The sequence below is a fragment of the Phoenix dactylifera genome, unplaced genomic scaffold, assembly GCF_009389715.1.
Source record: "Phoenix dactylifera cultivar Barhee BC4 unplaced genomic scaffold, palm_55x_up_171113_PBpolish2nd_filt_p 001703F, whole genome shotgun sequence".
Classification (NCBI taxonomy): Eukaryota; Viridiplantae; Streptophyta; class Magnoliopsida; order Arecales; family Arecaceae; genus Phoenix; species Phoenix dactylifera.
The window spans coordinates 1-15,445 of NW_024069002.1; the positions used below are offsets into that span (position 1 = coordinate 1).

Sequence of the window (15,445 nt, forward strand, 5' to 3'; positions counted from 1 at the left end):
TTGAATATTTCAATCTTATGCGGGAAGAAAAAGCCAAGAAAAGATCCAAAGCTTGAAGCCTTCATGGAGAAGTTCGGACACCTAGCCCCAACGAGTTATAGCTACTCCGAAGTGGAGAAGATGACCTTTTCCTTCAATCACAAGATTGGTCAAGGTGGTTATGGTGGCGTGTACAAAGGAAAGCTTGATAATGGTCGTCTGGAGGCAGTTAAGGTCTTGAATAGTTCTAAAGGCAATGGCAAGGAATTCTTGAGCGAAGTTATCAGTATTGGTTGCACTTACCATGTCAATATTGTGAGCTTACTAGGCTTTTGCTTGGATGGGTCTACAAGAATTCTGATATATGAGTTCATGGCTAATGGATCACTTGAAAAGTTCATCTACACTAAGAAACAAACAATACCAAGTCTGGAATGGGAGAAGCTATTGGAGATTGCAACTGGCATTGCACGGGGCTTAGAGTACCTCCACCATGGCTGCAACATCGGAATTCTACATTTTGACATTAAGCCACATAACATACTACTAGACGAAGATTTTCATCCAAAAATATCTGATTTTGGGCTAGCTAAATTGTGCCGCTCGGCGGAGAGCATCATATCAATGGTCAAAGCTCGAGGGACTGTAGGGTACATTGCCCCTGAGGTGTTCTTGAAGAATTTTGGAGGGGTCTCTAGCAAATCCGATGTTTATAGTTATGGAATGGTAGTGCTCGAAATGGTTGGGGGAAGAAGAAATGTTGAAGTTCAAGCAGGCAACACCAGCGAGATCTACTTCCCACATTGGATTTACAAGAATCTCAACTTGGATGGAAAGTTGAAAACTTTTAGGGCCATGACCAAAGTGGAAGAAGTGATTGCCAGAAGGATGATTCTAGTTGGTTTATGGTGCATCCAGAGTAAGCCAATAGATCGACCCTCAATGAGCAAGGTTCTAGATATGTTAGAAGGAAGGATTATAGATTTGCAAATTCCACCTATGCCAGTTTTATCTTCCCCCTCAAGATCAGCGAAGCATTCCCAGACAAATGATTCTCATGAAATAGTATCAGTAACCACCACTTGTTAGAATATACTTAAAAGATTTGAATGTATAATAGGTGTATTGACCATGGTGCTGTAGGCATCCACTTATTTTCTATTTCAGACAAAGATTTTGAGATGTGGTTCTGAAGGCATCATAAATATTTGAACCTTCAACAGATTTATATTTTACTTTCATATTTAGGAAAATCGAAGAGAAAATTAGGGACTTCAAAGTTTAATATTTTCTTAACAAAAGCATTTGTAAATTATATATATTAGCTTTTATCATACATTTTGGGAATTTGAAGGAGCATAGGTTATGACTAATGGATTAGTTGGATCGAATTGCTTCTAAATTACAAGATTCTCAGTCATCTCTGTTATCGGATTCTTAGACATCTATACCATCAAATGATGATACTTTTAGCCCTCAGCTACTGCGGGCGGATTTTCGATCCCTTGGATCTCTTTGCCCGATTCCTTTCACAAGTCAAGATGGTTATCCTCCTTTAGTTGGTGAAAAATTGTAAAATCTACTCTGTTTTGGTTTTTCTGAAGTTGTAAATCTCCTCTCTTTGCTACACCTCCCTCTTAGGTGCAACAACATCTTCATCATGTATTATATCTCTTTTTCGATTCCTTAATAAAGGCTGCATAGTTATTATCTCCCTTATCATAAAAAAAAAGAAAGAAAAGAAAAGAAAAAAGAGACTTGCTTCTAAACTAGAATTGATCGCTACAAATAAAACCATAGTTTTTCTTGTCAAATATGCTGATGGTGCACAAAAAATCCCTTGGCAAAACAATTTCTAACAGCTTTTTCTCATTGTTTGGTCCTATAAATTAGATAAAAGGTTAATTTAGATGATGATATGTAGTAAGTCGTTTGCAAAAATAATTTTTGACAATACCATATAACTTTCCATCGGCAAGAAATATATACAAGATGCTTGTCGAATACTGTATTGCATATAATTGGGAAAAGTCTAGTGTATAAGATTTTTGGTAATTGTCAACTTTCATCAAATGTATTTAAATTGAATAAGATATAGAAGTATTTATACTTAGGGTGTCAAATGAACTAACCATGTCGATGTTCGGCATAGGCTCTAGTCAAGAAGATCTTGAATCATGCTTCATTTGAAGCTAAACAAATCAAGTTAGAACCAGTAAAACATGCATAAAATTAATTTTAAGTCGAGTCAAAAATTGACCCATCTCAATTTGGCTCAGCTCAACGAGGATCCAATATATATAATTGGCATTCTTTTTATTCTTTAGATCAAGTGAATATTAATTTAGCTCACCAAACCTTAAAACTTAAACCAAGCTCGAAATCATGATTCAACTTTTATTCATGTTTGAACTAAGCTTTATGTAGTCTCAAGTTGATTTTAGCTGAATTAGGATTATCAAGCTGATCAAACTTGCCTTTCTAAAGCTCGATTTAAACTTAAACTTGAATTCAGCTTGAAATAATGGTAAATCAATCAAGCTTGATCTTGGACTTTTAGTTCGAAATTAGTTTCAAAACAAGTTTAATCACACCATGGCTTGATCAATCTGGATTCAGTTACAGTATTCCATCTGTGATGGGGACTTATTCCACAAAAATTTACCTGTTACCCTAAAGGTAGAACTGTTTGTCCTATCCTTTCCGAGCCTAGGGTCATACAAAGGTGAAAAACCACCATAAATACGATTAGACGAATAGATGAGGACCAGCCTGCTAACTTCACATTCTTCTGTGTATTGAAGACCAATCTGAGTGTTCCAAAAATCGGAAGAACAGGCCCGGGCTTGAGTTTTAGGCCTTAAACCCCTAAGCCGGTATGGTAGGAAGCCTCTGGGCCTGGCCCTCGCTTACTTGAACAAACAAATAGATGGGGCCGAATAAAAGCCCATATTCTAGTTAAGCTTGAAAGTTATAATGGCAATAAAAGCCCATATTCTAGTTAGCTCCATTCCCTATTTAGCTACTAATTCCAGCTTCCATCAGAATTTAACCATAAGCAAAGCGTCGGCAGAATCTTTTTTTTCCGACGCTTTTTAAAAGGGTCGGGATTCTTCATCGCAGAAAAAAATTTGCTGACGCTTCCATCTAGTGTCGGCAATTATAATTTTTGTTGTAGTGCTATAAAGTTATAAATTAAAAGCAAGTAAATAAAGCAGCAAAGTTCCAAACTGTTGTTAGTTCATCATATTAGAGATCCATGTCTAGCAGTAGGTAACATGCATTAACTCCGCTACTTGACTTGCTACTGAACCGTTCTACTAGCGTGCCTCCTTCTGCTATGTTTTTGCCCCTAGAACAGTGGCATCTTTAGTCTTATGTGGGAAGAGGTGGGTCAAGGAAAGATCGAAAGCTTGATTCTTTTTCAGAGTTTCGGACCAGTTCTTGAGATAAGCCTTGTGGTATTTGTTCACTTGCAAAACAACATAAGCTGAATTGTCCCAATTCTGAACATTGTTTTAATTCCATTTTTGAATTGGTTCATTGTGACATTTGGGGGCCTTTCTCTACACCCTCAATTGACGGTTCTAAATATTTTCTTACTATTGTGGATGATTACATTAGAGCAACTTGGGTTTATTTGATGCATTCTAAATCTCAAACTCAGAAAATTATTCAAATCTTTTATTTTTTTTGTTGAAACCCAATTTTCTACCAAAATAAAATCATTTAGATAAGACAATGGATTAGAGTTTGGTATGAGAGAATTTTATGCATCAAAAGAGATATTACATCAACTTAGTTGTGTTGATACACCTCAGCAAAATAGAGTGGTAGAGAGGAAACATCAACACATCCTTAATGTTGCTAGAGCGTTAAGATTTCAAGCTAACCTTCCTTTGAATTTTTGGGAAGAATGTGTTCTTACTGCTGTGTACCTTATCAATAGAATACCTACTCCCAAATTGTCTAACAAATCTCCTTATGAAGTGTTATTCTCTTCAAAACCATCCTATTCTCACTTAAGAGTCTTTGGTTGCCTATGTTATGCTTCTACTTTAAAAAAGGAATAGGTCAAAATTTGATCCAAGGGCTAGGCAATGTATCTTCATTGGTTATCCCCATGGTATGAAGGCTTACAAACTCTATGACATTCAGTCTAAATCCACCCTCATTTCTAGGGATGTAGTCTTCTATGAACACAATTTTCCTTTTCAACACATTTTTAACAATTATTCAGTCCCGTATCATGATATGCAGCAGTCTAAATTTCAGTATCATGATACTCTTTTCCTCCCATCATCTACTACTTCACATGATGCTAGTTCCTCTCAAAATAATACCAATTCCATTGATGCAGCTGTTGTGCCACAAAATTCTGATGTGCCATAGAATTCTGTTGTGCCACAGAATTCTGTTGATACAGCTGCTGAAACATCTTTTCCTAAGATAAACCTCTCCATTCCTACTTTACCACTTAGAAGATCTTCTCGAGCTGGGCATCCTCCTTCTTATCTTCAAGAGTGTCATTGTAACCTAGCTTCAAATGTTTCAAACCCTCAATCGATTCAACAATCAGATTTCTGTGCAAAGCAAGGTATGCTCCATGATATTTCAAACATTTTGGGCTATGCAAAGCTTTCTCCATCTCACCGAGTCTTTGCTTTATCTATCTCATCTTTCACTGAGCCAAAGACCTTTGCTGAAGCATCCAAATTACCTGAATGGTATGCTGCCATGAATGCTGAAATCAAAGCCCTTGTTGGTAATAACACATGCATGGACCATTACCATACTGCCAAAAGAAAAACAAGCAGTAGACTGTAAGTGGGTTTACAAGCAGAAATTTAAATCAGATGAAACTGAATTAACCATATACAGTTGAATGTCTGAATATTAACAGTGACCTCTTCCAACAGTAATAAACTAGGACAAGACGGTTAGGATGGCGGTAAAAAGAGAAGCTTAGCAGTGAAGGTCTTGAATAATATTGAAGGCAGCGGTAAGTAATTTTTTAATGAGGTCATTAGCGTTGCATTTACTTACCATGTCAACATTTTTAGTTCGGTAGCTAGCCTTTTGTCTATTGGGTTCCCACAGAAATCTTATCTATAAGTTCATGCTTAATGGTTCACTCTAAAAATTTATTTATACCGAGAGATAGACAGGACCCATTCTCAAATAGGAGAAGCTATTGGAGGTTGCAATGCTTGAGGCTTAGATTATCTCCACCATGGCTGTAACTGTGAGGATCCGTGCGGGCGTGTGTTTAGTCCCAAATCGATTATTTGCTGGATAGATCTTGGGTACTTATACAGGATCAAGGAACCCAAATAATACCTTCCAACTAGCCATTTTGGGTGAGGTCCTGGATTGTTACAAATGGTATCAGAGCGGATCCGGCCCTTAACCTATGTGGACTAGGGGACACTGCAGCACAGATCCATTGGGGCTGACCACAGACCGATCGTGGTGTTTGTGATTAGATTTGAATGGATTTGAATCCTTAGCCTGACGAGGACGTCAGGGCTTGAATGGGGGGAGTATGTGAGGATCCGTGTAGGCGTGTGTTTAGTCCCACATCGGTTATTCGCTGGATAGATCTTGGATACTTATACAGGATCAAGGAACCCAAACAATAACTTTCCGGCTAGCCATTTTGGATGAGGTCCTGGGTTGTTACAGTAACTTTGGAACTTTTCATTTCGACATTACGCTACGTAGCATACTACTAGATCAAGACTTCTGCCCCGGAATATATATCTGATTTCGGGCTCGCCAACTTATCCCTCCTAAAAGAATTGGTCTTGTCGAGGTTGGGTGCCCGAGGGACCATATATAGGGCACATTTGTCCTGAGGACTGGAAGCAGAACTTTGGACAAGCCATCATGTCTGATGAATATAGCTATGGGATGATGCTTCTTGAAATGGAATTGGTGGAAGAATGTTGCAGTTCAAATAGACAAATCAAGCGAGACCTATTTTCCACATTGGATATGTAAGAATCTCAACTTGGATGGGGATTTACGATCATTTGGAGTAATGACGGAAGTTGAAGAAAAGATTGCTAGGAGATTGATTCCAGTTGGCTTGTGGTGCATACAAACTAGATTGGCGGAACCAAGAACCACACACTCTGAACTAGATGTGGAGCCATGTTGGGCCCATATATATATATATATGTATAGTACTTCACAATTTATTTCTTTTTTCTGACACAGACCAAAAAATCGCAGTTCTGGAATATCTCTATTAAAAATGAAGATTCAAAAATTGAAAAAGAACTGAAGATTTTGCCAAAATTCTGATGAAAAAGTTATCATGGACAAAGAATCTAAAGTGTGTGCATGTGTGTACTACTTTGCATATTACAAAAGCATGAATAATCCCTGTTGGGGGGAAAAGTGGATCACCCGAAGCACATGGTCAAAGCACCGAAATTCGTCGGCGAGCATGACGACGGCAAGCATGCTCTCAGTGCGCACGACCTCAGCATGAACAAACTCAGCATGCACGACCTCGGCAGGCCTGTCCTCGAAAGGCATGCCTCAGCAGGCATGGTCTCAGCTGAGTTAAGCTCGATTGACCTCAAGGCCGAGAAAGATCTAGTCAAAGAGAGAAACCGACTCCCACTCAACCAAAAATTAAGTCGACCCCTACATCGTAACGTCCAATGAAGAAGGAGTCATCAAGTCCTCCGTATCCGAGATCAAATCCTACAATCTTCGCCACAACGGCTGTCAATATTTGAATCCTCACAATCTCAACTGATCACCAGCCAGCCTGAAATCTCGCATCGTCTAAGGTAACCTATTTAATCCAAGATTTGCGCAATCACAATCAAGGATGAGTAACCGCCACACCCCCTCCTATAAAGAGGGATAAACGCTGGCGAAGCGGGGGATCGATCTCTCTCGACCTTTCTCCCTCTACGAAAACACTTCTCTATTGCTCCATTAAATACCTCCAAATTCCTCTCTGACTTAAGCATCGAAGGGCCTTCGGCGGATCCCGCGGCCTAGGCTTCTTGCAGGTCTGCCGGAGACAGCCGTCCACCACCGCATCACAGCCGAAGCTCCTCCTTCTCCATCCGCGGTCACCACCAATTCTAATTTGCAGCAACAGTTGGCGCTAAAGGAAGGGTCCGAGTCGTGATCATGAGACTAAGGAGCAGAGGGGCTTCTAATGCCTCCAGACAATGTGCACCAAGCCCTGGCCGCTCAGTCCAGAACCCACCACCGAGGCCTCCGGCAGATCAAGTTCCGTAGATTCAACCTGAGCAATTTAACATGCTGGTGCAGCAAGTCCAGGCACTAGCAACAGCAGTCCTGTTGGGAATTGTACCCTAAGAGTCAATCGTCAGCATGTTGATGATTGATTTCGTAAATGAATTGACAAATTAATAAAGTATTATTTTGGCATTATTCATCATTTTTTTTGTACATCTTTAAATGAACTCTTGTAGTATGATGAAGTCCTTAGGATTCTTTTATGATAAAGAAGGATTTATCTATAAGTCCTTAAACCAGTTCACGACCAAATGATATGTTGTTAATAGGACAACAGCATTATCGAGTTTAGGTCATTGTGTGACATATACATTGGTTGTCCTCTTAACTAAGAAGTGTGGAGACACTGATATGTCACACAGGTGAAGTGTAGAAGTACATTTTATTGAACGTGACCAATTCTGGAATACTCTGCTATCAAGAGATGTTCCGAGTGGATATGGATATTTGTGTCCCTCAAACCTGAGATCACCACGATGATTAGTAAGCAACACACTGTACTTTAGTACCGGACTAACTGAATTTCCAATTCAAGGACGGAAGGTCACTGGGTGCAGTCAAGTACTTGGAAAGTCGGTGTGTGAGTCAAGATGGAATTGACCCCTCCTGGTGACAGGAAATAATGCTCTTGTGTTCAATTTAGCAAAACCTTGGCCAGGATAATCCTTGTGAGGAGTCACAGGATTTCTAAAGTTGATCACATAGAGGATACACTTATTACAAGAGTTGACAGAACTCTCAAGTCATCCTGACATTAGGAGTCAAAGGGATGAATTATACAGTAACCATAGTCCATAGTTTCAGAATATTTGCTTCGCATATATTCGGCCTATCCGGATGTCGGGTACCATTGTTAGATGGTCATTTCGATTAGTACAAGAAGTTGTTCTTGTGCTACCGGCTTAGGTTCGAACCTATGGGGTCACACGTATAGAAGTTTTCTAGGTTGATCATAAAGGCTGATGGAAGATTAAGAATCATACAGGGATAATTTGGTCAATTCAATTGACAAATTATCCTAAGTAAAATGTTGCTATAAAATAATTAATGAATTATTGGAGGATTAATAAGCAATTAGATTGTTAATTGACTCAATTTGATTGAGTAATAGAGCTTGGGTTGAGCCATATTGAATTAGATTCACTTTGGGCTACATTAGGGTTTGAACTAATTAGATTGGGTTTAAACCAAGAAGATTGGGCTTGACCTAATTAATGGGACTTGACCCAATTGGATTGGGCATGATCCAAGGTCCTCATCTGATGAAGATTCTGAATTCAAATATTTAAAATTTGAATTCGATATCAATTTCTGAAAATTAGGAACCCAGTTTTGGAAATCAGATGACATATGTCACCCTCAGCCATAGATGGGATTTTTTCTTTTAGTTGATGGCGCATGATGACACATGGCAAGGATCCATGGTGTGGCGCCATGAAGAGAATTTATCCTGATTTGATTAGGATTTTAATTTCTTCATTTGATGGCGCCAAGTGACATGTGGCGAGATCCTAGCAGGGGACGCAAAATTAGGGGGCAAGCGGCTGCTTTCTTTTGGAAGAAATGAATCCCTATTCCTTAGGGATTCAAATGCAGCATTCAATGGCTACACCTCCTCTTTTATTCCACCGCACATGGTCCCTATTTGATGGGGATTTCAATTTCCATTTGATGGCAATTAATTGGTGCAAAGAAAGGAAGGAAGGTGTGGGTTTTTTTGGCAAAATGAGGCCCTCCATGCGATCTCCTCTATATGTGTGTGTGAATTTCTGGATAGCCTAAGTTCTGAAAAATGGAGAGAACACGTGAAGGTCACAAGCTCTCTTTGATCTCCTTCATCTCCTCCTCCGTCGCCTTCAAAGGAACGATCAAGGGTTGATTGTTTCAAGATTACAGCACATCCTCGCGAGCTAGCAATCTCGGGGACGTCGATCATCCAAGAGCTTCGCGTGGATCACCCGTGGAGGCCAGACGGTTGTGTGGCTACGAAGCTCGAGCATCATATTCATTTGTCTCTGTGATTCATAAAGGTATAAATTTAGAGATATAATTTTGTGCTAAGTTTTAATCGGGTTCAATCCCTCGAGGGTTCATACCTCTTTTGGGGCTCCTCACGGAGTGATCTCCAGATCTCATTCTATGAGCATTCGGAGATAGATTGAATCCAAAATTAGTCGAGTTTAGAACTTTACTTATGCTCTTATTTTCAGATCTAATGATAATCATGCATAGTTGGTTTTATACATAATCGTTTAAACGGTCTTGGTATTTATTTATGATCTATTCTGCATGCAAGAATTAAACTGTTTAATTCTATCTTTCCGCTGTGATTTAAACATTAAAAACTACGTGTGGCTTGATCTCCCTTTCAAAGGGGTACGTAGGCAACCCGATCAGGTGCAGCCACGATTTTTAAGAAAAATTTTTAATTTTCAGCATGTAGCCCGTCGTAAATAAACCATCAAGTCCAAGACCTGCAACAAGTGGAGGCCCCTCCCGTGCCGCCTCTACAGGTTCATGTTCGATCGGCGGGCCGCACAGGTGTGCAAGGCAGCAGATCATATCAAAGCAAATACAGATGCTTAAAGATGACATAATTATTTAACTTGGTCAAAAGCAGTCTTACAAAATTTCAAAATAGCATATGCCAACATAATTCAAATGTCCAAGCTAATCTAACTAAAGGACCAAATACTGAAGGAATCGTCAGAAATCTAACGCACTCTCCAATCCCGTGCGATCAAGCCTCTGAATCTAAAAACAGAGAAAATAAGATAATGAGCTACACTAGCCCAGTAAGAAACAAAATACCACAGAGTGGGGTCAGAGCATATCAAATCAAAATACAAAATAATGACTAGGTAATAAATCACAAATAACATCATTTTTCTCTTTTCAAGACTTATTTTCATTTTTACAAAAAATCTGATACTAAAATCTCAACATAATAGGCTACGGCCATGTAACCTAGTTGTTAGGATCTGTCACATGCCACTGAAAATTCAAAAATTTTCAGATATGCAGCGGAAAGACATGTGCATATTCCGTTCATCGCATGAACGTATTTTAAAATCATTTATAGATAGATTAGGATTAAATTCTTATTAAATCATTTTAAAATCATGATTAAGAAGATCAGATTTTTACCTTGTGCAGGTAGATGGTCTCCGCAAATCTGATTCACGTGGTATTTGATGAGGGTTCAGTGGAAGCCACACACGCGTCCGGCCTCTACGGGTATCCACACGAAGTAGTGAGTCGATCGAAGCCTTTGGATCTGCCCGGGGTGCTAGCTCCCTTGCAGAGAAGGCTATTGATGGCTGATATCCTCCCTATCAATCAACTCTTGAATGCCTAAGGGAGGAGAAAGAAGAAGGATGGTTCAATGGAAGGAGAACAAAAACCCGCAGCCTTTTCTTTTTTCCTTCGCGTTGGAACCAAGGAAGGGGATGAAGTAGACCACGCCAAGAGCTTATTTTCTCTTGCTTCCTTGTGGCTGAAAAGAGGAATGGAAGGAGGTTCCTTGCTGCCAAAAATCCCAAGAAAAATCATGAAAAATTCGGAGCCCCTTTGAACCCTTCTTTTATGGTGTGTGGATAGAGATGAGCTCCTAAATTTTAGGAGCTCATCTTTATCCCTTTGTGAATTCAAAATAGGAGGGGCATGGCCCCTCCTTTTTCGTTCACGCCACCAGCCAAGGGAGGGGCTATGCCCCTCCCTCTTCTCCCATATGGTTGGCCCCACATAATCAAATTAAGTGGGGATTGGGTTAGGACTAGTTCTAGGTCCAATCCTATTCAAAATAGGATTAAGTGCACCCAATTTAATTCCTCCAAATCCAAATCCAATTAGAATTTAATTGAACCATGACTCAATTGAACTCTTCAATCCTAATCCAATTAGGAGTCATTTGATTAATTAGATTAATTAATTAGGACTTAAGAAAATTCTAATCTAATCAGAACTTGTTTAAATTTCAGCCCTAAGATAATTTGGACTTTAGAAATCCTACTCCAAGTAGGACTTTAATTTAATTTGAAATTCTAATCCAATTAGGACTCTAAGAATCCTACTCCAAGTAGGACTCATGATCAAGTCCAATTAATTAAATTAAATTGCAATCCGATTGCAATTATTCCTTCTTCTAACCACTAACTCTTAGTGGGTTATCCATTTATCAATCTAATTAATCATATGTGATTCTTAATCACAATTCAACCATCGGATCGATCAATACTTCTAATGTGTGTGACCCCATAGGTTCTATTCTGACTGGTAGTGAGATATATTGCGATCTCTATCACAATATCATTGAAAACTTCTTTCAATGGGTTGAAACAATTTCAACTCAACTCATCAGGGATTATCGACCATCAAGATGATCCCTGTGAGTCTCACCATCCACCAGTGACACTTAGCAGTATGTAGTGGCTACCCAGCAGAATAGAATGATGAACCTCTAGGTGCAGTTATCGTATGATACAGTCCTTCTATCGTGAATCCCTCCAGACCGGAGGTTATGGATAACTCGTCAAATCCCGTCGTCTGTCATATGTCTAGATTTATTCGACTTGAGTTCGAGAGTGAAAAACTCTTTCTCCACTGTATATACTATCCTGGCCAAGGTCTTAGAACTCAGTCTTGTAAATCACATAGGATTACTCCTCATCTATTAAGGTCGATAGATTCCATGTAGGTGCATATCCTACTCCTACAGTGAACCTACTGCATCCAATCTACACTACAAGGACCCATATGACTAAAGACCATGTATATGTGTAGTCAAACTACAATAACCTCACTGTGAGTAGCCGAAGCACCGTAGGTCAAAGGGCCAGTCACACTACTGCAACATCAAGCAAGTCACTGACGAGTGGATAGATAGCCAAGTGACTTCTTATCTTGGTCACGCTCAGTACCCTTGTTCTCTAACAAGCACCTGCACTATCACTTCAGTGTCCCTACACTGTGGACTCGAGTCTCGTCCATCCATAAGAAAAGCGATCTGTGTACTGATCGGATCGATCACTGTCCTCATGATGATCCATTGATCAGAAGCATTCAGAAATTAATCACCAATGATACATGGCTCAAATTCTCAACTCTTGAGAATATGTATCATCATCTTATTAATTTCTTGGATGATTCATAGACACATAAACAATATGAATGAAAAGATGCCCATTTATTATTTAATAATAATAAAATCAAGTACAAATTTATGTCCCAAAATTAATAATGTGTCCGCCATATTGGCTTCTAGGGCATACATCTAACAATCTTCCACTTGCACTAAAGCCAATCAGACATATATCTAAGTCCCATCTTCTTAAGGTGGGCTTCAGTCTTCTGCTGATTTAATTGCTTAGTGAGCGGGTCCGCCACATTGTCCGCGAAGTCTACTCTCTGCACCTCGACATATTTTTTTTCAAGGTAATCGCGTATGAGGTGAAAGCGCCGCTCTATATGCTTGGACTTCTGATGAGACCTTGGCTCCTTAGCAAGAGCTATGGCGCCATTATTATCGCAATAGAGTGTGATGGCATCTGATGGCATTACATCTAGCTCTGTAATAAATTTCTTGAACCAGAAAGCTTTCTTTGCAGCTTCAGAGGCGGCGATATACTCAGCTTCCATAGTAGAATCAGCAATGATCAGTTATTTGGAACTCTTTCAATTTACCGTACCACCATTGCACAAGAACACATATCCAGATGTAGACTTTCTATCATCAATATCAGTCATGAAGTCTGAATCTGTGTATCCTTCTACCTTTAACTCTGATGATCCTCCAAAAACTAAGAACAAATCTTTAGTTCTTCTTAAGTACTTAAGAATGTTCATCACAGCAGTCCAGTGTTCTTCGTCTGGATTCGACTGATATCTGCTAGTGACACTCACAGCAAGGGCTATATCAGGTCGTGTACACAGCATGGCATACATGAGGCTCCCTATTGCCGAAGCGTAAGGGATCTTGCTCATGCATTGTATCTCTTCAGATGTGTTGGGGCACATCTTCTTGGAGAGATAAATTCCATGCCTTAGGGGTAATAGACCCATCTTGGAGTTTTCCATACTGAACCTCTTCAGTACCTCCTCTTTGTACATCTTCTATGATAGGCCAAGCATCCTCTTAGATCTATCTCTATAGACCTTAATCCCCAAAATATAGGATGCTTCCCCAAGATCTTTTATGGAGAACTCTTTTGACAACCAGATCTTGACCGAGGTTAGCATGGAAATATCATTCCCTATCAGGAGGATGTCGTCTACGTACAGTACGAGGATCACGACAGCACTCCCACTAACCTTCTTGTAAACATACGGTTCCTCTCCGTTCTTGATGAAATCAAACGATTTGATCGCATCATTAAAACGAGTGTTCCAACTCCGAGATGCTTGCTTCAGTCCATAGATTGACCTTTGCAGCTTGCAGACCTTGGGATCTACATCACTGGAAGTGAAACCCAGAGGCTGCTACATATAGATATCTTCATCAAGATATCCATTCAGAAAAGCAGTTTTCACATCCATCTGCCATATTTCATAATCATGAAATGCTGCAATGGCAAGCAATATTTGAATGGATTTCAGCATGGCTACAGGTGAAAAGGTCTCCTGATAGTCAATGCTTTCACGCTGACTATACCTTTTCGCCACTAGCCTTGCCTTATAGGTCTCTACCTTTCCATCCAAACCTATCTTCCTTTTGTAGATCCATTTGCATCCAATAGGTACTATACCTTCTGGTAGATCTACTAAGGCCAGACTTGGTTGGAATACATGGAGTCTATTTCTGACTTCATGGCTTCCAGCCATTTCTCGAAATCGATATCAGATATCGCCTCGTTGTAGGTATTGGGATCCTGTACATGTTCCCTATCTCCCATGAGGTACATTTCTTCGGTATCTTCTATAAGCATACCTAAGTATTTATCAGGAGGATGGGAGACCCTACTTGATCTTCGAGGTGGAGGAGGTAATATGTGTACTGGCTCTGTATGAATAGGTTCTATAGGATCCATTACTCGTTGCTTTTCAGAGACTCTCTCTTCAAGCTCAATTTTCCTCCCACTGCCTCTATCAAGGATAAACTGTTTTTCCAAAAAGATGGCATGTCGGCTCACAAATACATTGTGATCCTCTGAGACATAAAAATTGTATCCTAATGACTCTTTAGGATATGCTATAAAACGAGCACTTATGGTCCTAGGTTATAACTTGTCCGCCTGTTGTCGCTTGACGTGGGCCGGACATCCCCAAATCTTGAGATGACCAAGACTCGGTTTCTTACCATGCCATATCTCATATGGTGTGGTAGGAACGGATTTAGAGGGAACTCTATTCAGTAAATAAATCGTGGATAGTAAAGCATCTCCCGAAAGATACATAGGTAAATCAATGAAGCTCATCATGGATCAGACCATATCCAATAGAGTCCGATTACTCCTTTCTGACACCCCGTTGAGTTGAGGTGTACCCGGAGGCGTCCATTATGAGACTATGCCATTCTCCTTGAGATAGTTCCGGAATTCTCCACTAAGGTATTCTTTTCCTCGATCTGATCGAAGAACCTTAAGGGTTTTTCCGGTCTGTTTTTCTACTTCATTTCTGAACTCTTTGAACTTTTCAAAAGACTCAGATTTGTATCTCATAAGATACACATACCCATATCGTGAATAGTCATCGGTAAAGGTAATGAAGTACGAATAACGACCCCTAGCTGACACATCAAATGGGCCACACACATCAGTGTGTACCAAGGTAAGTATTTCAGTGGTCCTCTCTCCATGTCCTACAAAAGGTAATCTAGCCATTTTTTCTTGAAGACAGGACTCACAAACTGGATATGACTCGAAAGTCAATGGGCCGAGAAGCCCATCTTTCTCCATTTTGTTCATTCTGTCCTCTCCAATATGGCCAAGCCTGAGGTGCTACAAATACTTCTAGTTTATCTCATCTCTGGATTTTTTGGATCCTATGGCACTCACAACTTGCTCAGACACATTTACAGACACATCAACATGCAAGTGATAGAGACTGTCAATCATGAAACCACGTGCAACTAATTTATTTCTGAAATAAATAGAATAGCAGTCTTTGTCAAATATCATAACATGACCATCCTGTGCTAAACATGAAACAGAAATCAAATTCCTGCTAGCAGCAGGGACAT

The 15,445-nt window shown here is 39.8% G+C and overlaps 1 protein-coding gene across 1 annotated transcript; it reads left to right on the forward strand.

Annotated features, from left to right (window-relative positions):
• Positions 1–6: 6 nt before the first annotated feature.
• On the forward strand, positions 7–1,242 carry LOC120108995 (rust resistance kinase Lr10-like; the record flags this gene model as incomplete). The annotated part of the gene is made up of 1 exon (XM_039122731.1): positions 7–1,242. A coding segment is annotated over one exon (1,062 nt), but the record flags the coding sequence as incomplete, so codon positions are not given.
• Positions 1,243–15,445: the final 14,203 nt, after the last annotated feature.